The sequence below is a fragment of the Sus scrofa genome, chromosome 14, assembly GCF_054392235.1.
Source record: "Sus scrofa isolate SSC_HxYL_T2T_F1_AM1 chromosome 14, Sscrofa_HxYL_maternal_Yorkshire_Landrace_v2.0, whole genome shotgun sequence".
Taxonomy (NCBI): Eukaryota; Metazoa; Chordata; class Mammalia; order Artiodactyla; family Suidae; genus Sus; species Sus scrofa.
The window spans coordinates 52,943,456-52,965,703 of NC_139396.1; the positions used below are offsets into that span (position 1 = coordinate 52,943,456).

The 22,248-nt window shown below is 41.8% G+C and overlaps 1 protein-coding gene and 1 long non-coding RNA gene across 8 annotated transcripts in view; one reads left to right on the forward strand and one right to left on the reverse strand.

The window, feature by feature from the left end:
* ATP2A2 (ATPase sarcoplasmic/endoplasmic reticulum Ca2+ transporting 2) overlaps positions 1-22,248 on the forward strand; it is a 70,246-nt gene that overhangs the window by 43,677 nt on the left and 4,321 nt on the right. For all 7 annotated transcript variants that reach the window (XR_002338285.2, XR_002338286.2, XR_014825685.1 and 4 more), the window contains 12 exon segments: positions 1,265-1,729; positions 9,189-9,277; positions 9,559-9,661; positions 10,902-11,033; positions 16,292-16,414; positions 16,509-16,727; positions 17,420-17,755; positions 18,894-19,114; positions 19,523-19,725; positions 20,971-21,056; positions 21,319-21,452; positions 22,058-22,175. Coding sequence is in view for 4 of the 7 variants with exons in the window: in XM_021072075.2 (XP_020927734.1) it covers positions 1,265-1,729; positions 9,189-9,277; positions 9,559-9,661; positions 10,902-11,033; positions 16,292-16,414; positions 16,509-16,727; positions 17,420-17,755; positions 18,894-19,114; positions 19,523-19,725; positions 20,971-21,056; positions 21,319-21,452; positions 22,058-22,175 (2,229 nt within the window). In the remaining 3 variants the exon portion in view is untranslated.
* The window catches only part of LOC146396561 (uncharacterized), a 191,751-nt gene that overhangs the window by 16,198 nt on the left and 153,305 nt on the right, over positions 1-22,248 (reverse strand). The window lies entirely within an intron of this gene.

Consider the following 22,248-nt stretch of genomic DNA (forward strand, 5'->3'; position numbering starts at 1 on the left):
ATAAAAATACATTTGATAGTCTTCAGAGTTTTAAGTTCTACAGGTTTTTTTTTGTTTGTTTTTTTTCTTTTTCCACTTCATGGTCACCCTCAGCTGTCAGAAAAATTCAGTGATGTGTAATGGCGAAATGTGTGACCTAGATGTCTTTTTTTTTTTTTTGACCACATTCATGACATGCGGAAATTCCCATGTGGCAGTTGCAACCTGCACCACAACTGTGGCAACGCTGGATCCTTTAACCCACTGCCCCGATGGGAGATCAAACCCACATCTCCACAGTGACCCAAACTACTACAGTTGGATTCTTAACCCACTGTGCCACAGAGGGAACTCCCAAACATCTTTAAACTCTTGATCTATAAACACAGAATAGTAGATGTGTTTGGGAAAGGTTTGCTTCAAAAGGGATGTTTATAAAACGATGTGGATGATAGCTGTGTATAGTTCACAATGAAAAGGTATGTGTTTAGAGAGAAAGCAGATGTGGCAAATCATTAATAATTGGTGAGTCTGGGTGAAAAGTAAAACTCGTACCACTAAAGTTTTTCTGTTAAATTTTTTTGAAATAGAAGTTGGGAGATTTATGGTTTTGTTTGTTTAGAATTTAAAATGATATTTCAAGTAGTGGACTTTTGTGGGTTAGCATGGGAACCTAACCCCACCCACAGTAAGTAAAAAAGTACCATAGAGCTACAGTGAAAATAAGCCATATTCTTGCAACACTAGGAATTAATAAAATGGGGCAAGGAGGGAACCCTTACACTTGGTTATGTTGATCTTTGAATACAATGCTTGAGTGGAGGTTCTGAAAGGTAGCCCATGGTCTTGCTTGCCCTTCTTATGCGTGATAAAAGTAGGGGAGGTTAAGTTGTTGGATCCAGAGGCGGAGAATGCTTAGGGTTGAATGCTGTATGAAGTTTGGCAGGTTGGGTACACAGGGATTAGAGTACTACTCCAGCCCAAAGCTAGTCTGTAAGCCAAGCTCAGTGTTATGAATGGAAATTCCAGTGGGCCAGTGCAGACTGCTTTGAAATGAGTAGGTACCATTCTCATTTCACGCGGAGGCAGGGAGAGGTGTACCACACTTTGCTTGTCATCAAAGTTGGATGGCTGGTTGCCTGAATAGTAGCCACTGAAAGGCCTTTTGGAATGTGGTGAGAGAACCTGCACGTCTTCCTCAAAATCCACACAAATCTGAGTTTACCAGTCAATATTAAGTTGGGTATGTGTTAATCTTGTAACCAGTTCTCTGCTTCTGTCCTAGGGTACAAACATAGCAGCTGGCAAAGCCATGGGAGTGGTGGTGGCAACTGGAGTTAACACTGAAATTGGCAAGATCCGGGATGAAATGGTAGCAACGGAACAGGAGAGAACACCCCTCCAGCAGAAACTAGATGAGTTTGGGGAACAGCTTTCCAAAGTCATCTCCCTTATTTGCATTGCAGTCTGGATCATAAACATTGGGCACTTCAATGACCCGGTTCATGGAGGCTCCTGGATCAGAGGTGCTATTTATTACTTTAAAATTGCAGTGGCCCTGGCTGTAGCAGCCATTCCTGAAGGCCTGCCTGCTGTCATTACCACCTGCCTGGCTCTTGGAACTCGTAGAATGGCAAAGAAAAATGCCATTGTTCGAAGTCTCCCTTCTGTGGAAACCCTTGGTTGCACTTCCGTTATCTGCTCAGACAAGACTGGTACACTTACAACAAACCAGATGTCAGTCTGCAGGGTAAGTGGGAGTATGAGAATGTTTCCTGGTTATAGTTGTTAATTCATCCTTAAGAATATGCCCTCATGCCATCAAGACCTTTGACTTATTATTTTATTAAGGTTGGTGTACAATGTTGTGTTAGTTTTAGGTATACAGTTATACATAAATACACATTTTTTTCAGATTCTTTTCCATTATAGGTTTTACAAGATACTGAATATAGTTTCCTGTGCTATACAGTAGGTTCTTGTTATCTGTTTTTTATCTAGTATTGTGTATCTGTTAATCCCAAACTCCTGATTTATCCCTCTCCCCCCGGCTTGTTAACCATAAGTTTGTTTTTAAAATCTGTGAATCTATTTCTGTTCTGTAAATAACTTCACATGTATCATTTTAATAAGATTCCACATGTAAGTGATACCATATGATATTTGTCTTTCTCTGACTTATCTTACTTAGTGTTACAATCTCTGGGTCTATCCATGTTGTGGCACATGGCATTATTTCATTCTTTTTATGGCTGAGTAATATTCCATTGTGTATATTTACCACATCTCCTTTATCCATTCATCTGTCAAGGGATACTTAGGTTCCTTCCATGTCTTGACTACTATAAATAGTGCTGCTGTGAACACTGGGGTGCATGTATCTTTTTTTTTTTTTATCATTAAATATTTTATATAGCATAATAAAAGGAATAAATTAACTGGTAAGAATAACAAAAATAATACACCCTCTGAAAATAAGTAAAATATAAAATCCATAAATTGGTTAAAAAACAGTGTAACTATATAAATATGTCCTCACAATTTGTTACATCTTATTGATTCTTCATTATAGGCATTATACCATTCTAGGTGATGTGATAAACAAGACATTATAGACCTTACATTGTTGGGGTGCATGTATCTTTACAAATTATAGTTTTCATCTTTTCTGGATATATGCCCAGGAGTGGGAGGGCTAGATCATAAAGCCTTTTATTTATAATTTAATACCTTTTATTTGCTTTAAATAAATTGTATGTTGTGTGTGTAGCCTGAGTCCAAGATAATTTCTTTTTTTTCTTTTTTTGCCACTTGGCAGCATATGGAGTTCCCAGGCCAGGGATCAAATCTCAGCCGCAGCTTTGACCTAAGCCGTGGCTGCAATGCCAGATCCTACTGTGCCGGGCTAGGGGTCGAATCTGCAACCCAGCTCTCCCAAGATGCCGCCAGTCCCCTTGCCCCACAGTGGTACTCCCCAAGATCATTTCTTATACTTCAGAGGAATTAATCATTTAATTTCTAAAACTATTTCATGAAATAAAAGTTATCTACATGGCCGACATAGAGAGTTTCTGTGTGATTCAGCAGGTTAAGGACCTGGCGTTGTCACAGCTGTGGTGTGGGTTAGATCCCTGTCCTATGCTGCGGGCACAGCCAAAAAATAAAATACATGGCTGATACATTTGTATTGAGGAAATGTCTAAGTAGTCTGTAAATGTGTTAGGTGACTGTGATTTCCTTTATTTCCTTGTTTCTGTATCTCTGAATGTATGTATGTTAACACAAACTTCAGAGGAGGAGTTTTATAAACCAGATAGTTAACCTGCCTACCTAAAATTCTAATTGATAATGAGAGCGCTGAATTAAGTTCTTTCTGTAATTCAAATTCCCTAAGTTTTATTTAAACAACTTTGGGGCGGGTGGTTGAGAAATACATGAGGCAAATTGAGGTGCAAACTTGCAGTTAAAAAACAGGTGTGGCACGGCTATGAAATGTACAGTGTGAGGAACATAGTTGGTAATAATGTGCTATGTTTGTATGCTGACAGATGACAACTACAGACTTAGGATCATTTTGAGATGTATAGAAATGTCGAATCACTAGCCGGTGCACTGGAAACCATTCTTCAAAAACAAACATTAGGATGAAGGAGTTCTCATCTCAAGGGAAAAAAAGTTTTTTATTTTGTATCTGTGTGAGATACCAGATGTTTATTGAACTTATTGTGTTAATCATTTCATGATGTTTGTCAGATCATTATATGCTGTACATTTTAAACGCAAACATTGCTGTATGTCAATTAGATCAATAAAATTGGAAGGGAAAAATTAAAAAGTGATACATACACATTAAAAAACTACTGCTACTAATTTGCGCAAATCAGAGTAATTCCCCAGAAGGTACTCAACTCATACAAATACTGAATGGACACATACTAAAGATACTATTTGCCTCATTAACTCAATGGGAGATAATCAGTAATTTGGTAAAACTTGTTATAAGAGCATGTAAGGAAGTGCTTAATATTAGAATATAATTGATGTTAGATTACAAAAACTGGTTAATATCCTATAGGGCAATAAAATTAAGGTTACCTTTTCTAGAGGACAAAATCCACAACTGCATAAAACATGAGCCCTTAATAATAGCACAGTGAAACAATGTTAATTCTTTTTTGGAGTTCCGTTGTGGCTTAGCAGTAACGAACACAGCCAGTATCCATGAGGATACAGGTTTGATCCCTAGCCCTGCTCAGTGGGTTAAGGATTTGTGGCCGCCGTGAGCTGTGGTGTAGGTTGAAGACGTGGCTTGGATCCTGATTTGCTGTGGCTGTGGAAGTTCCCAGGCTAGACTGGCAGCTGTAACTCCAATTTGACCCCAGCCTGGGAACTTCCATATGCTGCAGGTGCAGCCCTAAAAAGACCAAAAAAAAAAAAATTTTTTTTTTTAATCTTATTTTCACTGTTAAATTTTTCTAGGCATTCTCGTTGTGGCTCAATGGGAAAAAAACCTTAGAGAGTGTCCATGAGGATGCAGGTTCAATCCCTGGCCTTGCTCAGTGGGTTAAGAATCCAGCGTTGCCACAAGTTATGGTGTAGGTTGCAGGTTCAGCTCAGATCTGGTATTTCTGTGGCTGTGACCTAGGCCAGCACTGCAGCTCCAATTCAACGCCTAGCACAGGAACTTCCATATGCTGCTGGTGCAGCTATGGAAGAAAAAGTTAAATGAAAAAATTTTTTAAGTTTTAAAAATAAATTTTACTAGGAGTTCCTGTCGTGGCGCAATAGTTAATGAATCCGACTAGGAACCATGAGGTTTCAGGTTCGATCCCTGGCCTTGCTTAGTGGGTTAAGGATCCAGCGTTGCCGTGAGCTGTGGTGTAGTTTGCAGATTCCGCTCGGATCCTGCGTTGCTGTGGCTCTGGCTACAGCTCAGATTCGACCCCTAGTCTGGGAATCTCCACATGCCGTGGGAGCGGCCCTAGAAAAGGCGAAAAGACAAAAAATAAATAAATTTTTCTAGAACACTCAGTCTTTGAATAGGCCTTTAAGTAACGCTTCTGAATGACATTGAAAGGGCATGCCATCATCTTCTTGGCTTTATCTCCAGGTTTTAGATAATGGTGTTGTGTTTTTGTTTTTAGCATTGGAAATTGTTTCTGTTTTAATACAGTTGAACCCTCTGAATCTTTATCGTGCCAAATTCAAATTCATATTAATTTTCAGATACACACACATCCCGTAACTCTTTGTGTAGTTGAAACCCAAATTTAGGATGAACAGACGGGTTTAAAGCAGATGGGGGTGTTCTCTCAAGCAGAGAGCATCTATCTTGTCTTGAGTTTCTTAAGTAGATGCAGGATGTAACTGAGCTATCCAAGTTCTCCTTACCTGGAACCAAAAAAGGTTGGATGAATCTGCTAAAAATTAGTTGTCAGCTAAAAGCTGATTGGAGAAGAGAAAGGGAATTTCCTGTTACCTGTTTGGTTTTCAAATTATGTAAACTTAGCCTGTAAGCTTCACTCTTCAGAAGACTCTTTATATCCATGAAAGTAAAGCAGTCTGTGAAATCGTAATCTTTAAGAAAAAAAAAAAAAAAAGTTACTTTCAAAGTTGTGGCAGCAAATCAAACTTCAGACTAAAACAGAGTCCATAACTAAATTTTTTTGTTCTTATATTTTCCCTTAAATGATTTGATTTAAAATGTTCTATTGAAGAAACAGCTTGCCTCTTTGTTCCGTTCTACTGTGGCAAGAGAAAGCTGATGCTAATCAGTATTCTACAGGAGGTTTCTTGCAGTGGATTGCATAACTGCCCTTGAATTAGGGATACTTTCATCATGCAGTGTCTAAATGGTTCACTTGCTCACAGTCTAAAATGCCCATGTGCATTCAGATTTAATTGGTGTGAGTTAGAATTCTGAATTTCTTAGAATACTTTGGAGTCTGATATAGACCCAAAGGGTTTCTGTTTTATAAACAGTATCATTAAAGCATGGTAAATAATAATAATAGTACCAACTTGCTTTGATAAGGCTTAGCGCAGTTAATTTGTTTCATGTATGACTATTTGAATCATGGTAATCCTGCTCAAACTTAGGCTTTGAGAAGTTGTGATAATGCCTGAGAGTCATATAACTTTTCATAGAAAGGTAAAGTTGAATAATCTAATAGGAAAGATTGGTCGATCTGGTTCTCTCTCTTCCGCTTAATAATTGTTTAACCTCAACACATCCGTTAACCTCTCCAGTTCTTTTGTTTCTCCTTCTGTAAAATGTCAAACGTCTTTGGAAAGGGCTCACTGCCAAGCGTCCTTTATTAGGTGTTGTATCTGTTAGAAAAAAAGATTGTAGGGGTTGTTGATTTTGCTGCATGTGACCTTGGACATGAATCTTTTCCTCATTTGACATACTGGTTATGTGTTTAAACTAGAACCTTTTTTCAGGAGTCATTGCAATTTTAAATCCCATTATATATTTTTATTTTAAAAAGAAACGTATTGTCTTAATACTTAGGTTCAGTTCCAAAGTTGATTTAGTTTTGAGTATACTTTTGAAATGAAGCTTTGGGACTTTAAAAGTATATGCTATATGATAAGCAAATCTTGTGAGTCAAAATACTGACTCCAATTTGACCCCCCTAGCCTGGGAGCTTCCATATGCTTCAGGTGTGGCCCTAAAAAGCGAAACAAAATAAAGATGAACAAATTTTCAAAAAAAAAAAAGGAGTTCCCATTGTGGCGCAGTGGAAACAATCCAACTAGTATCCATGAGGTTTCGGGTTCGGTCCCTGGCCTTGGTCAGTGGGTTAAGGATCTGGCATTGCCATGAACTGTGGTATAGGTTGCAGATACAACTTGGATCTGGCAGCTGTAGCTACAATTGAACCCCTAGCCTGGGAACTTCCATATGCCGCACCAGTGGCCCTAAAAAAAAAGGATGAACGGATTTTCTTACCATGAGTCAGAGTGGTTTTAGTTTCTTTTTTCTTTAAGGGAAGGTTTACAGTTTAAATTTGTGAAGAAAACACAAACCTAAGTCTTGGTCTTCCAAGCTGGACTTCTGAATTATAATTGGAAAGCAGACCAAGGGGGAAAACACAGAAGCCTCATCTTTAAGAAACTAACTCCTGTCGCTTTATTATTCTGTAAAATTAAGAGTTCTTTCCCAAGCATGCTTCCATCTGTATTGTCTTGGTAACATCAGCTCATTCAGCTCTCTGCAAGCTCCTTACTGTATATGTGTAGTTGCACAGCTCCCTAGAAAGTAAGCTGTTCAACCATAATGAAAATAAATGAGAAAGGAGTAGAGAAGCAATGTGTCTTATTTTACTTTAGAAATGTTTATGCAGCTCTGAAATGTGAGTTTATTCTTCCCAGGCTTTTACTCTTAGCTTTAAGGCGGGAATACCTGTATCATGTTTTCAGCCAGACATTTGAAATTTGGAATACTGAGCATTCTAAAGAGTTGCTGCTGAGTCTTTGGAATTGGCTGACCCAGAGTCCTTGTAACTGGGGTTTCACGTGGGTTCTCTCTGTCTGGTGTCATTGCTCCTGCTTATTTGTTCAGCACCTCAGTGATACTGTTTCTCAGACTTGAGGTGGATGGGCAGGTGATCTTAATGGCGTCTAGTTGGACCAAGGGACAGTATTAGTCATGCTGAGCTTCAGTTAATAAGTTTTATTAAAATTGGGAGTTCCCTATTATATGATCCAGCAGTCCCACTCCTGGACATCTATCCGGAGAAAACCGTAAAGCTGCATGTGCCCCAAGGTTGATAACAGCACTGTTTACAATAGCCAGGATGTAGAAGCAGCCTAAATGTCCATCAGCAGAGGAATGAATAAAGATGTGGTACATATATACAGTGGAATGTTACTCAGCCATAAAAAAAGAATGAAGTAATGCCATTTGCAGCAACATGAATGGACCTAGAGATTATAATTCTAAGTCACATAGTGAAAGACAAATCATGTAATATCACTTATAAGTGGAATCTTTTTTTAAAAAGGATACAAATGAACTTATTTGCAGAATAAAAACAGACTCACAGACTTTGAAAACAAACTTATGGTTACCAAAGGATGGTTGGGGAGGGATGGACTGGGGGTTTGGGATTGGCATAGACACACTGTGGCATACATGGCTAATGGAGACCTGCTCTATAGCACAGGGAGTTCTGTCCAATAGTCTGTGGTCTATGTGGGAAAAGAATCTGAAAAAGAATGGATATGTGTACATTTATAACTAAATTACTTTCTCATACAGCAGAAATTATTACAACATTGTAAATCAACTACAATAAAACTTTAAATGGAAAAAGAAAATTGAAAGTTCCCTTGTGGCACAGCGTGTTAAGGATCTGGTGTTGTCACAGCTGTGGCACAGCTTTGATCCCTGGCCCAAGATGCTGCATGTGCAGCCAAAAGAAAGTTTGATTAAAATTGATATCTTGGGGGGGGGGTTAATAGATGCATACTTGCATGTGGAGTGGATAAGCAATGAGATCCTACTGTATAGCACAGGGAACTATTTCTAGTCACTTGTGATGGAACATGATGGAGGATAATGTGAGAAAAAGAATATATACACATACACACATATGACTGGGTCACTTTGCTGTACAGTAGAAATTGACAGAACATGGTAAATCAACTATAATGGAAAAAATAAAAATAATTTTTTAAAAGGGGGGGGAATGAGTTACCATTGTGGCTCAGCAGTAACCCAACTAGTATCTGTGAGGATCTGGGTTCGATCCCTGGCCTTACTCAGTGGGCTAGGGATCCAGCATTGCTGTGAGCTATGGCGTAGGTCACAGATGTGGCTTGGATCTGGTGTGGCTGTGGCTGTGGCGTAGGCTGGTAGCTGTAGCTCCGATTCAACCCCTAGCCTGGGAACTTCCATATGCTGGTGTGGGTGCAGCCCCAAAAAGACTAAACAAAAAAAGATATCTTGGGAGTTTCCTGGTGGCTCAGCAGATTAAGGATTTGGTGTTGTCACTGCTGTGTCTCTGGATACAGCTGTGGCATGGGTTTGATCCCTGGCCCAGGAACTTCCACATGCCATGGGCACAGCTGAAAAAAAAACAGATAATGATTTGCTATCTTAAATAAGAAAGGGTTTTTATCTTAGCAAAGGTTGTATTTTTTCCTAGCACTTTTTTAAAATACTTTTTAAACACTTAGGCCTTTTTTTTTTCTTCCTGTAGATGTTCATTCTGGACAAAGTTGAAGGTGATACTTGTTCCCTGAATGAGTTTACCATAACTGGATCAACATATGCTCCTATTGGAGAAGTGTGAGTAAACCCTTGTCTTTTCAAGTAGGATTTCTTCTTGTTCTTTATTGATACCCGTGGTGGAAGAATTTCACTAAGTCTTTCTGGTCTTTACTGATTGACACCTAATATAGATACATTCTGCTAGGCTACCATCTCCAGAATCAGATTTCTAAGAGCCATCACTCTTCTTTTGAATACTTGTCAGTATATTGTCCACAGTAGCCTATTAATATTGAATAATTAAATAAAAATCAATAGCAGTGACCACAGTGTGCTCTAAGAGTTTTTTCTGTTGACAGCCATAAAGATGATAAACCAGTAAAGTGTCATCAATATGATGGTCTTGTGGAATTGGCAACAATTTGTGCTCTCTGTAATGACTCTGCTTTGGATTACAATGAGGTAAGGCTCCTCATAAATGAGAAACTAGACCTGGCTGTTCCTGGTTCAAGGGTGTGGTGGGTGGAAGGAAAATCTAGCCTTCCTTCCTCCCTTTCTGAAAGTACAGGTTCCTGATTTTATTTCCCCTTCCCATTCAAGAGCCTATCTCTGTCAGCCAGGGTGACCTACCCAAAGAGAGCTGTGGGAGCCTTTCTTATATTCTCTGACTGAGTATTGCAGTTACTTAACTCAGAGTTGTGGTATATGTGATGTTCTCTTCTGTGTGTAGCCTGGTTGCTATAAACAAATAAAACCCAGGATACTTTTTCCTTACAGTATAGAGTATTGATCTTGCTTTTTAAGATGAGTAACATTATATCCTTGAGGACAGGCTGAGACTTAAAAGAGGGTTGTTATGATTATGATATAACAATAAAAAATTTAACCAATAGAAAACCTTTTTTCTCGCTTTTTTAATTATAAATGGATAAATCCTTTGGTTTTTATCAAAAAGCGAGTCAGTCTCCAAAAGAAGCAGCATGTAAATTTTAGAATGATAAATAATGACATGGAATTACAAATATGATTTGAGGAGTTCCCATCATGGCTCTGTGGTAATGAACCCAACTCGTATCCATGAGGACGCAGGTTCGATCCCTGGCCTCGCTCAGTGGGTTAAGGATCCAGCATTGCCATGAGCTGTGGTGTAGGTCACAGATGAGGCTGGGATGTGGTGTTGCTGTGCCTCTGGTGTAGGCCGGCAGCTACAGCTCTGATTCAACCCCTAGTCTGGGAACCTCCATATGCCTTGGGTGTGGTTCTTAAAAAAAAAAAAAATACTATTTGAAAGCTCTCTACATTTGAATTAACGCTGTGATTAATGGCTTCTTAATAGTTAAGGGAAATGAAAGACCTAATTATTAGAAAAAGATAAAATGTCCACCTGTGCTTTGAGGGGTTTGTTAGTTTGGCCACACCATGCAGCGGCTTGACATGGGATCTCAGTTTCTAGACCAGCGATTGAACCCTGGGCTGCAGCAGTGAAAGCGCTGAGTCCTGGCTGCTAGACCACCAGGGGACTCCCTTGAGTTTATTTAATTATTTGTTCCAAATAAGATCATGTGCTCCAGGAGTGGGATAAAAATGGCCCATAGAATAATGATGAAGGATGGATTGTCCCCTTGTAGAAAAAGTCTATTAAAGAAAATTTACTTGCTTTTATTTTCCTTCTTTTGTAATTCCTGTGCTTTAACTAATACAGGCAAAGGGTGTGTATGAAAAAGTTGGAGAAGCTACAGAGACTGCTCTCACTTGCCTGGTAGAGAAGATGAATGTCTTTGATACTGAGTTAAAGGGTCTTTCTAAAATAGAACGAGCAAATGCCTGCAACTCGGTCAGTATTTGAGCTTGGTGTTTTATTCCTGCTGGCCATCACTCATACCATTTATCCTTAGTCCATTCATTCTCTCACTGTCTTAGACAACTTACTACGTTACCTTAGCTCTTCAAACTTGCAGTGTCTCCTTTCCCATACTCTCAGATTAAATGACTGGCTGTTTGACCAAAAAAATAAAAGCAGTCAATCAACAGATAATTTCTATATGTAACCTTCCCCCCTGGTGCTGTGAAATGGACTTTTGCTCCTAGCAAAACCCAGCTGCCCCTTGTCTAGTGAGCCCCAACCCTCTCCTGCACTTATCAGTCTCCCTTCTGCTAGACCTTCATTAGAGATGTAATCGTATGTTTTTTATCTGAAACCTTTCTTTTGACTTTAGCCCCTGCTTCTTTTCCTTTGCAGTAGTAGAATTTCTCAGAAGAGCTATGTTTATATATTGTATTGTTTCACTCTTCCCATTTCCTTGAATCTACTCCAGTCAGGGTTTTGCCTTCTCTAGTCTATCAAGACCTCTTGTCAAAGTTGCCCATGACCTTGTGCTAAATGGTCCATTTGCTTATGCCTGTGGACCTACTAGTACATTTAAAGTATACAACGCAAAAGTTGATGGAAATAAAAGGAAAAATAGATGAATTCACAGTGTTGGAGAGTTTAATCTTAATTGATAGAACAAGCAGATGAAAAGATTAGAATATGGAAGAACACTATAAATATACTCAATCTGATCCTTATTTCTGTTATGCTACTTCTAATATGCTTTTCAAAAGCATATGTGACATTCCCTAGAATAGACCATATTTCTTGTCCATGAAGCAGGGCTCAACTAATTACAAAGGATTAAAATCATTCAGACTGTTGCCAACCACAATTGAATTAAACTAGAAATTGGTAACCGATCAATAAGCTTCTATCTGAAGAAAGTAGAAAACCAGCAAATTAAGTATAAGGGAAACAGTAAAGATCAGAAAGCTGTTATTAATAATTTTATACCAATAAATTTGACAGCATTGGAAGAAATCAAATCCTTTCAGTATCATAGCTTTTTAAGCTGACACAAAAAATGGAATGATCCTGTGTCCATTAAATTAACTGAATCTATAATTAAAAATCTACACCCCCCCCAAAAAAAATTCTCCAGGTCCAATTCTGCCAACGCTTAAGAAACACCAGTTTTACACAGACGATGAGAAAGTAGAAAATGAAACCATTTGATGAAGCCAGCATAACCATGATAGCAAAACCTGACATGGATGTGGCAAGAAAAAGAAGTTACAAACTAACATTCTTCATAATATCGAACTAGGAATTCTCTGCACAACATTTAGCAGATTGAGTCAACAACATGAAAACTTTGATATGTTGCTTTGGAGCGGAATTACCACAGCTACAAGGCCGACTTACTCAGAAGTCAGTCACTGAGCTGACAGTAGTGGAGGGTGCAGGTGTGCTGTCAGTTGAGAGAACGCTCCACAGATGTGTGGCCCCTTAGCCAGTTTTCTCCCTCCTGTCAGAGCCCTGAAACCTGGCTTTTTCTTGGGGAGGCAGGTGGACTAGTCTGCTAAGGAGACCCAGGCCTGGAGGTTGACCAGATGACCAGAGTCTGCCAGCAGATGTTGCAGATTATTGTACTTAAGTCTAGTTGCACCAGGTGTGTGAGGCCACAGACTCTAGTGACAAGCTATTGCAGGACAGATCCAGCACGGCCCCAAGGAGGGTAGCAGCGCCTTGATAGCGACCTCATTCTGGCCGCTGAGGCTCAGGCCTAGTGTTTTGCTGACCAGATTGTCCTTTACTGTCATGGTGAGGCCAGCCAAATGGATCTAAGTGATAGCCTCCTAACCAGAATGGTGAGTGATTGCTTAGATGAGAAGCAGCATAAGGGAGTTCCGTCATGGAGAAGTAATGAACCAGACTGGTATCCTTGAGAATGCAGGTTCCATCCCTGGCCTTGGTCAGTGGGTTAAGGACCCAGCATTGCTGTGTTCTGTGGTGCAGGTCGAAGACATGGCTTGGGTCTGGCGTGGCTGTGGCTGTGGCATAGGACAGCAGCTACAGCGGATTCGACCCTTAGCCTGGAACCTCCATATGCCGTGGGAGCAGCCCTAAAAAGAAAGAAAAAAAAGAAGCAGCAACCTAAGCAGCCTGCAAACATTGTGTTTATAGTACGTGAAGCTCAGAGTGACAGGTGGTGACACATGGAAGGAAAGTAAAGAAGAGAAGAAGCATGAGGCTGAGAATCAAGCTAAGCAAACTCAGCAGTGGGAATTGCAAAAGCAGAGAAAATGAGTGAAGGGACTGCTCCTCCAAGCAGGGGCAGAGGAGGAAAGTCAGGCCCCTAAGGAGAAGGAAAGTCAGGCCCCAAAGTCTGTGCATTCCCGCCCCCGCACACTACCACCCTGGAAACTTGCCAGCCCCTCTGCACTGGGATGAATGCCATCTTCATTCAGAGTCATGGGATCCTACAGTGGATCTCAGACCTATTCCCACTACCTGCTGCCTCTCAGGCTTGGAGCTTAGATTTCTGCAGAGTTGGGTTCTGCTACACATAGTCTTTTAGTGTCAAACCTGTATGCCCCCTTCTCCAAATGGCTACCAGTACTTGAGGCTTCTCTCTGTAGCACTTCTTTGTTCCTTAAACAAGGTTTCCTGATAGAAAAGGAGAAATGGGAGGCAAAATCATAGCCTCTCCTAGTTAAACAAAAGCAAGGCTCATTTCTGCTGAATGGTCAGCTATCAATCATATGTTTACTTTTCATCCTTCCGGGGTATGGAGGGCAGATTAGGAGGCTGTGTGCTTTGTACCGCATGGTACAGGATCTTTCACCGCAGCCCAATTCATTTCCACAACTAGCCATCTCCTGGCCACGAGGGTCTTGGGCAGGCCCTGTGGCATCCTGCTCTGACTTGCATGGTTCCCATGAAACAGGTCCAGGCTTTTTGTTTCACTATAGTTGTTACTAAGCAGAGGGCCAGTCCTCACAAAGCCACATTGTCTGACAGCTCTATTATTAGTGTGACTAAATCCTCCAGAGTCAACCTGAAGATTCGTCTTCACAGAGACTGAGGTTAGAATTGTTTGGTTCTAGCCCCGTAACTGCTCAGTGAAGGGAAACGAGTAGTAACATAGAGCTTAAAAGTGGTACATTAATTATAATGCCCACTGCAAGTAAGGGCAAGACTACCCCCCCACCCCTTTTCAGAGTCTGCAGTCTAAGCATTCTCTTGCTTCATGGCTTCCTTTGTCATGTTTCTTTGCCACAACAGCTGAGCAAGGGAATCAGAAATGACTGTCCTTGTGCTCACTTACTGAAAATTCCCAATTGTGAACTTGTATCAACTCCCACCCCACCCCCACCCCCACCCCCACCCCCACCCCCCAAAGCAAGAACCTCTCATAGTTCAGAGAGGAATAGGGCAGGACCCACTTTTAAGGCCTGGTGGTTGTTTAGATAGGACTGTCGATCCTCACAGTCCTGATACCAGAAGAATTGGCTTTGTTCTTCTCTCCCCTTGGGGGTATCTGGTGCCAAGATCCACACCTTACTCAGAATTTTTAAGCATTCTTTCAGTCTCTCTAGAGCCATTGGTACAAATGCTTAATGGAAACTAAGTACTTAACTAATACGTCCTAAGTAAGACAGTCTAACAATGTAGAATTCATAGTGATTGTCCTTTTGCTGGCTGGGACAGTTCTGCCTTAGAGGATGGCTTCAATCCACCTGTAACTGCCTATGTTGGATGCTGACGTTCTTGGGGATTTCTGCAATTATTAAATATGTGTCTGAGTCGGGGGGTGGGCAGTGGATCAGTGTCAAATGCCATGTGATTTCATAAAGGCAGAAAACCGTAGGATCATTTTTATCAGTGCAGAAAAGGCATCTGATAAAATTTAAACTCAGTTCATGATAAAAACTAGCAAACTTATCTTCAAGTTGATGGTGTGTATACTTGCATACCTACTGGCAACAAAAGAATTTCTCCTCTCTGAGTTCCCATCATGGCTCAGTTGTTAATGAATCCGACTAGGTTGCGGGTTTGATCCCTTGCCTTGCTCAGTGGGTTAAGGATCTGGCATTGCCGTGAGCAGTGGTGTAGGTTGCAGACTCAGCTCGGATCTGGCATTGCTGTGGCTGTGGTGTAGGCCGGCGGCTACAGCTCCAATTAGACCCCTAGCCTGGAAACCTCTATATGCCGCAGGAGCGGCCCTAGAAAAGGCAAAAAGACAAACAAAAAATTTCTACTCAGCATTTCTTTCTGTTTATTGTTGTATTGGCAGCCCTAGTTCATGCAGTAAGGCCAGAAAAAGAAGTCAAAGATATAAAAATTGAAAAGGATAAAATATCTTTATTTTGTAGGTAACATGACTATATACATAGACAGTCCAATAGAATCTGAATCTAAAGGTTAATTCTCAGTCTTTCGTTTTCCCTGAGCTGTTAATTTATCCTTTCAATCTCCCTTCTTGAAAGAGTCCTTCACTTCACTGTCTCCCCCACCCCCACCCTGGGTCACCTCCCTGGCTGGGTCTTCCATATCCCACCAGAGGAGAGGAGGCGCCAGGGCTCAGTCCTCAGCCTCTTCTGTCTGCAGGTACTCCCTTGAACTCTTCTGGTCTCATGGCTTTAAATACTGTCAGTGTGCTAACATCTAATACAGTAGCCACTAGATGTCTAAAACGACTTAGGATATTTCAGTGGTGTTCCTTGCCCCCTTAAGCTAATTCTTAACACAACTGCCAGACCTTGAAACTCTCCATTGTCTTCCTGTTTCACTTGTTAAGGCCAGATGCCTAACAGTGATTTTCAAAATCCTACAACCTTCCCACCCCTTGCCTGCCATTACACCTCTCACCTCTTTCTGGCAAACTCTGTTCCAGCCTTGTTGGCCTGGAGGCTTCCTTGATCACGTCAGGTCACGTCAGCCTGCACTTGTCTTCCCTTTGCTTACGCTCACACATTCCTTCATGTTTTTGCTCAGATACTGCCTTTTTGTCAGTACTTTTGTGTAAAATTATAATCTTGACATAATTTTCTCTTCCCAGCCTTATTTAAAATTTTTTTCTGTCCATGGCATTTGTGATCTTTCATATTTTAGTGTCTTTCCCAAACTAGAGCATGAGAATTTGTCTGTTTTTGTTTGTAGTCCATTGCTCTATCCCCAGTGCCTGTCACATAGTAGGTACTTAAAGAATATTTAACAAGTCAGAAATTTACAGAAATTGTCCTTCGATAATGTTCCATATATGTTCTTTATAGGTCATTAAACAATTGATGAAAAAGGAATTTACTCTAGAGTTTTCACGTGATAGAAAATCAATGTCAGTTTATTGTACACCAAACAAACCAAGCCGGACATCGATGAGCAAAATGTTTGTGAAGGCAAGTACAGCAGATTGACGTTGAGGTGTTTTTAGCATGATTAGAATCCTTGGTGGGCCAATAAAATCGTTGCTCTAAATCTCTCCATTTCTAGGGTGCTCCCGAAGGTGTCATTGACAGGTGTACCCACATTCGAGTTGGAAGTACTAAAGTCCCCATGACTCCTGGCGTCAAACAGAAGATCATGTCTGTCATTCGGGAATGGGGCAGTGGCAGCGACACACTGCGATGCCTGGCTCTGGCCACTCATGACAACCCGATGAGAAGAGAAGAAATGAACCTTGAGGATTCTGCCAACTTTATTAAATACGAGGTTAGCTAATGAAAAGTTTCTTGACCCAGAGCCTGCCTGTTCATTGTGTTTAAACCGCACTCTTTCAGTGAAAGGTCAGATGAGTTGCTTTTGCCAAGAAGGGGGTGTGGTTATTTGTTTTTCTGCAGGCCAAATGCATCACCTTTATAGTTTAGGCTGCTGCTTCAAACATAGATAGGAATACAGACCTTTTACTTTCAAAGTAGAATCATCAAGGCTAAAAACCTGTTTTGCAACTCTCTTGTAAATTAAGGTGTTTTTAAAGTTGAGGTACTTTTAAAACGCTCATTAGTTACTAAAAGTCATATTATCCAAGTGGAGAGAGTCCATCTACTTTTCTGCTCATGGAATTCTTTTATATTAGGTTGTGACTTCTGAAGCCTTGAACAAGGAACAGACTTGAGTACAATGGGCCACTAAGTATGTTCTTTGTTCAGAAGTGTTCTCCTCAGTATATTTTTTTCCCCTCATTTCAGAATAATTAGCATTATGAAAGCTGAAGAATGATTTGGTAACAAGAATAGTGATTTTTTTTTTTTTATTTCTGATTTGTTGGAATTAACACTGTTCTGCATTGGATTTGTATCAGTAGTGTGAATTCTGTTGTAAGAAAATGCAGAACCTTTGCTCTCCACTCTAGGGAGAAAACCCGAAATTTCCTGTTTTGACATAAGGTGATTCTTTTGCTGTAGACCAATCTGACTTTCGTTGGCTGTGTGGGCATGCTGGACCCTCCAAGAATCGAAGTGGCCTCCTCTGTGAAGCTGTGCCGGCAGGCAGGCATCCGGGTCATTATGATCACAGGCGACAACAAGGGTACCGCTGTGGCCATCTGCCGTCGCATTGGCATCTTTGGGCAGGACGAGGATGTGACGTCAAAGGCTTTTACAGGTCGGGAGTTTGATGAGCTCAATCCTTCAGCCCAGAGAGAAGCCTGCCTGAATGCCCGCTGTTTCGCTCGAGTTGAACCTTCCCACAAGTCTAAAATTGTAGAATTTCTTCAGTCTTTTGATGAGATTACAGCTATGGTGAGTGAATTTAGTCATGTACAGGTAACAAACTGCACAGACAGCAGATTCTAATTCTGACCATGAAATATTTAATAATAGCTCCCACAAATAGGAAATTTAAAAAAAAAAAATTATTTTATGATTTCTATTTTTTCCATTATAGTTGATTTGGGGGTTTTGTTTTGTTTTTTTTCTCTCTTTTTTGGCCACACCAGTGGCTGCATAAGTTACCAGGCCAAGGATTGAACCCCCACCACAGCAGCGACCCAAGCTGCAGTGACAACATGAGATCCTTAACCCATAAGCCACAAGGGAACTCTGAAACTTAATTTTTGTCATGATCTGTGCTGTTTCTCTAGGATTCTGTTGATCAGTAGTTGGCATGCTTTATGTTGCATGCATGGAAGACTCTGGAGTGGTTTAAGATCTAGAAGTCATATGTTTCTGTTTCACTTTTCTAAAAACTGATTGAGGATGTAAGTAGTCTGCATTCTTTACCAATGTTGGGTGAATGAATTCAGATGCACTGGTGACACGTGTCTATCTTTAAGAGCTGCCTGTTGATGAAGTATTTACTGTATTCTTCCCCGCATGTACGATTTTCCACCTGGACCTGTTAACATTGTGTTATATTTGCTTTCTGATACTTATCTAGGAAACTCTATGCTATTTAAAACAAGGGGGTTTTTTTTTGTTTGTTTTCTGCTTTTTAGGGCCACACCCACATCATATGGATGTTCCCAGGCTAGGGGTCTAATCAGGGCTACAGCTGCCAGCCTGCACCACAGACAGAGCAGTGAGGGATCGAAGCCGCATCTGCGACCTACACCACAGCTCACAGCAGCACCATATCCTTGACCCACTGAGTCCAAGGATCAAACCCACATCCTCATGGATACTAGTTGGGTTTGTTACTGCTGAGCCACAACAGAAACTCCTTGTTCCACCTCCATTAAAGTGTCACCTGTGAGTTCATTTCACAGTTTTACATTACCCAGGTAAAATGTGTTTTGTGACAGCAAGTTATAAAAATGCAAACTCCCAGAGAATTTTGTCGCCCAGAGGCCCAGTAGCTCTGTTCGTTTTCCTGCTTCAGGATGGCCAAGCACGTCTCTGCAATGTGTGTGTGTAAACCAACAGTGGGTTTCCCTTTCAGACTGGGGACGGTGTGAATGATGCTCCTGCTCTGAAGAAGTCTGAGATCGGCATTGCCATGGGCTCTGGCACCGCGGTGGCTAAAACTGCCTCCGAGATGGTCCTGGCTGATGACAACTTCTCCACCATTGTGGCTGCTGTGGAGGAGGGACGGGCAATATACAACAACATGAAGCAGTTCATTCGCTACCTCATCTCGTCCAACGTGGGAGAAGTTGTCTGGTGGGTCCCTTTGACAGATCACTCTGTTCCTCGGCTTGTGATGACCAGTTTTCCAGTTTTGCTTTTAGTGCAGTGGGAGAGAGGGAGGGCCAGGCAAGACAAAGGCAGCCCTGGTGAAGGTAGAGGTGCTGCCGACATCAGCAGGACTGTTTGCACCAGCCCCGTGTGCAAAGGATGCCCTTTAACATAGAAACGAGTTTAAACTAACTATATAAGGAGACATACAATTCTTGGTCTTCTGAAATTAACTTAATTCAGAATTGGGATAATAAATGTTTTATAATTGCCTAGAAAAAAGTTATTGCTGTCCATTGATTATTTTATGGGAGGAGGGGGTGGTGATGTTACTTAAATAGTGGCCAAAAATAATGTGAGGTTTTTTCCTTTTTTTTCCTTGGGTGGAAACAGTATTTTCCTGACAGCAGCCCTTGGATTTCCTGAGGCTTTAATTCCTGTCCAGCTGCTCTGGGTCAATCTGGTGACAGATGGCCTGCCTGCCACTGCACTGGGGTTCAATCCTCCTGATCTGGACATTATGAACAAACCACCCCGGAACCCAAAGGAACCACTGATCAGTGGGTGGCTCTTTTTCCGCTACCTGGCTATTGGCTGTGAGTACAGTTTTTATATTGCTAATTTTTATCAACAAAATTAAGTCCAAATTTGGTAAAGTCAACCCTTTAAGAGCTCATTTTCCGTCTAATCCCCATATTTGGGCAGCAGAATATGGAGGCTGCCCCCTTGCAGTTTAATGAGGTGTGTAGACCCAGTTGACAATATACATTATTATTTTAGCATCCTTGCTCTTCTTTGGGCCTCTAGGCAAAAGAAATACAGGCATGACTCAGGCCTTATATGACCAAGATGCTAAACGAAGGCCTCCTTTGCCTAAGTGAGAGAAGGGATCTGTGCACTCGTCAGCATGGCTGGGAAACACACAGAAGGAGCCCTGGCCACGGCTCAGTTCTCCTAGGTGTCATCCCACAGCCTCCTGGCCCAGGTGCTGCTTCTCTCCTCCTCCTCCTTGCATAGGTTAGGAAAGTGAGGCCCAGAGAGGTTGAATGACTCCCCTAGGGTCCCACAGGAAGCCTTTTTTTTTTTTTTGGTCTTTTGTCTTTTCAGGGCTGCACCCATGACATATGGAGGTTCCCAGGCTAGGGGTCAAATCGGAACTACAGCTGCCGGCCTACACCACAGTCACAGCAACATGGGATCCTTAACCTACTGAGTAAGGCCAGGGATCGAACCCACAACCTCATGGTTGCTAGTCAGTTTCGTTAACCACTGACCCATGGTGGGAACTGTTTTGTTGTAATACAGTCACATGATTTAACATTCAAAGAGCACATTGTGGCATAAAGCAGGCAGGCTCTCAGCCAGTCATTTCCCCTCCCATGTTGTTTCTTATGTGCCCTTCCTGGGATACTCCAGCAAATAGATGTATCTCCTGTATTTATTTTCACAAGTGATGGCATGCTACACACGCCTGTATGCTGAGCCTTGTCTTTTTGTATTTCTCTTTGTTGGGTGATTTCACATACCTACAGCCTTAATGCATTGGCATGGCTAGTGTAACAGTCTCACCAATTTTAGTAGGTACTTTCTTTCCCTCACAAATTCTGGAAGAAAAGCCGCCTAGACCTTCTGTTCTACAGACACCCTCTCATTGTGGAAACCCTCAGTCTAGCAGCTTTGGCTGATTGATTGCAAGTGAGCAGGTGCCAGTGGCAGCAAGGCTGTTACTGTCAACAGACATGTTTTTGATCTCTGGCCTGGGGGTTGGCCCCAAGGCAGCTCCTGCAGGGATGCTGCAGGCTATAAACCCCAAGTGTGTCAATGTCATGATTTGTTTCCAGGTTACGTTGGTGCTGCTACTGTGGGTGCTGCTGCGTGGTGGTTCATTGCTGCCGATGGTGGTCCAAGAGTGACCTTCTACCAGCTGGTATGTGGCCACCTTTCTTTCTGTACTTGAGATGCAAAGCACTGTAGGCCTTCACAAACAGGGTTGTCCCTGAGCTTTCTGTAGTTTGGATGTTTATCAAATAATCTTAAGACTTGAATAATAAGCAGTTGCATCTAAGGTTATTCTGAAAGAGCAGGGCTTCTCTGGGTGAGATCTGGTGTGGGTCTGGTGTGGAATTGGTATGTGGACTTTGAAAATGGACTTGGCTGATAAAGAACTTGTGATTGGGCTTTTGTTGCAGAGTCATTTCCTACAGTGTAAAGAGGACAACCCAGACTTTGAGGGAGTGGATTGTGCAGTCTTTGAATCCCCTTACCCAATGACAATGGCGCTGTCTGTTCTAGTCACCATAGAGATGTGTAACGCCCTCAACAGGTCAGTGAATCTTCTCAGCCTACTGGGCAAGAGCCTGACAGCTGGAGCGCTAAGGGATTGTGTGTGGGTCATGGTGGATTGAGCATCACAGGAAAGCTCTGCCCTCCCCAGAGGAAGAACATGCAGCACCGGTTTTAAGAGCTTAAGTCATCATCACCTCCAGGAAGTAGTGGGAGTGCTTAGCCACGTGCCCGTGAGAGATAGCGAGGGCCAAGAATAGGGAGTTCAGCACCCGGTGAGCCAGTGCCCACAGGGAAGGAGCACATGCCCTTTAGCATCGAGACAAACAGTATCATCTAATTAAGCCAGAGACAAAAATGGAAGTTTCAAAATAGCCTAAGTGTCAAGGGCAATTGAGAGCAGCTTTGAGCCCACTGAAATGAGATCGCTGTGCTGAATGAAGCCTAGATTTAAAATTGGAAGTCTGTCCTATATCTGAGCATTCTTCCTCAACTTTCCCACTCAGAAACTCAAGTCAGTAGAATTAGGTCAGTGGGCAATGCCAAGTGAGCTGCACCTTATTGAAGTGTAGTTTCAGATGGTCTGTCAGTGATGCCGTGTGCCCTTTGGTGGACATGTTTCACCTTCCTCTGCTTGTTCTGCAGTTTGTCGGAAAACCAGTCCCTGCTAAGGATGCCACCTTGGGAGAACATTTGGCTCGTGGGCTCCATCTGCCTGTCCATGTCACTCCACTTCCTAATCCTCTATGTGGAACCCCTGCCAGTAAGTGGGGGGGACCCAGGCCTGGGGCGTGGCCGCCTGGCCGGCAAGTCTAGGGGCTTGACGAGGCTTCTTT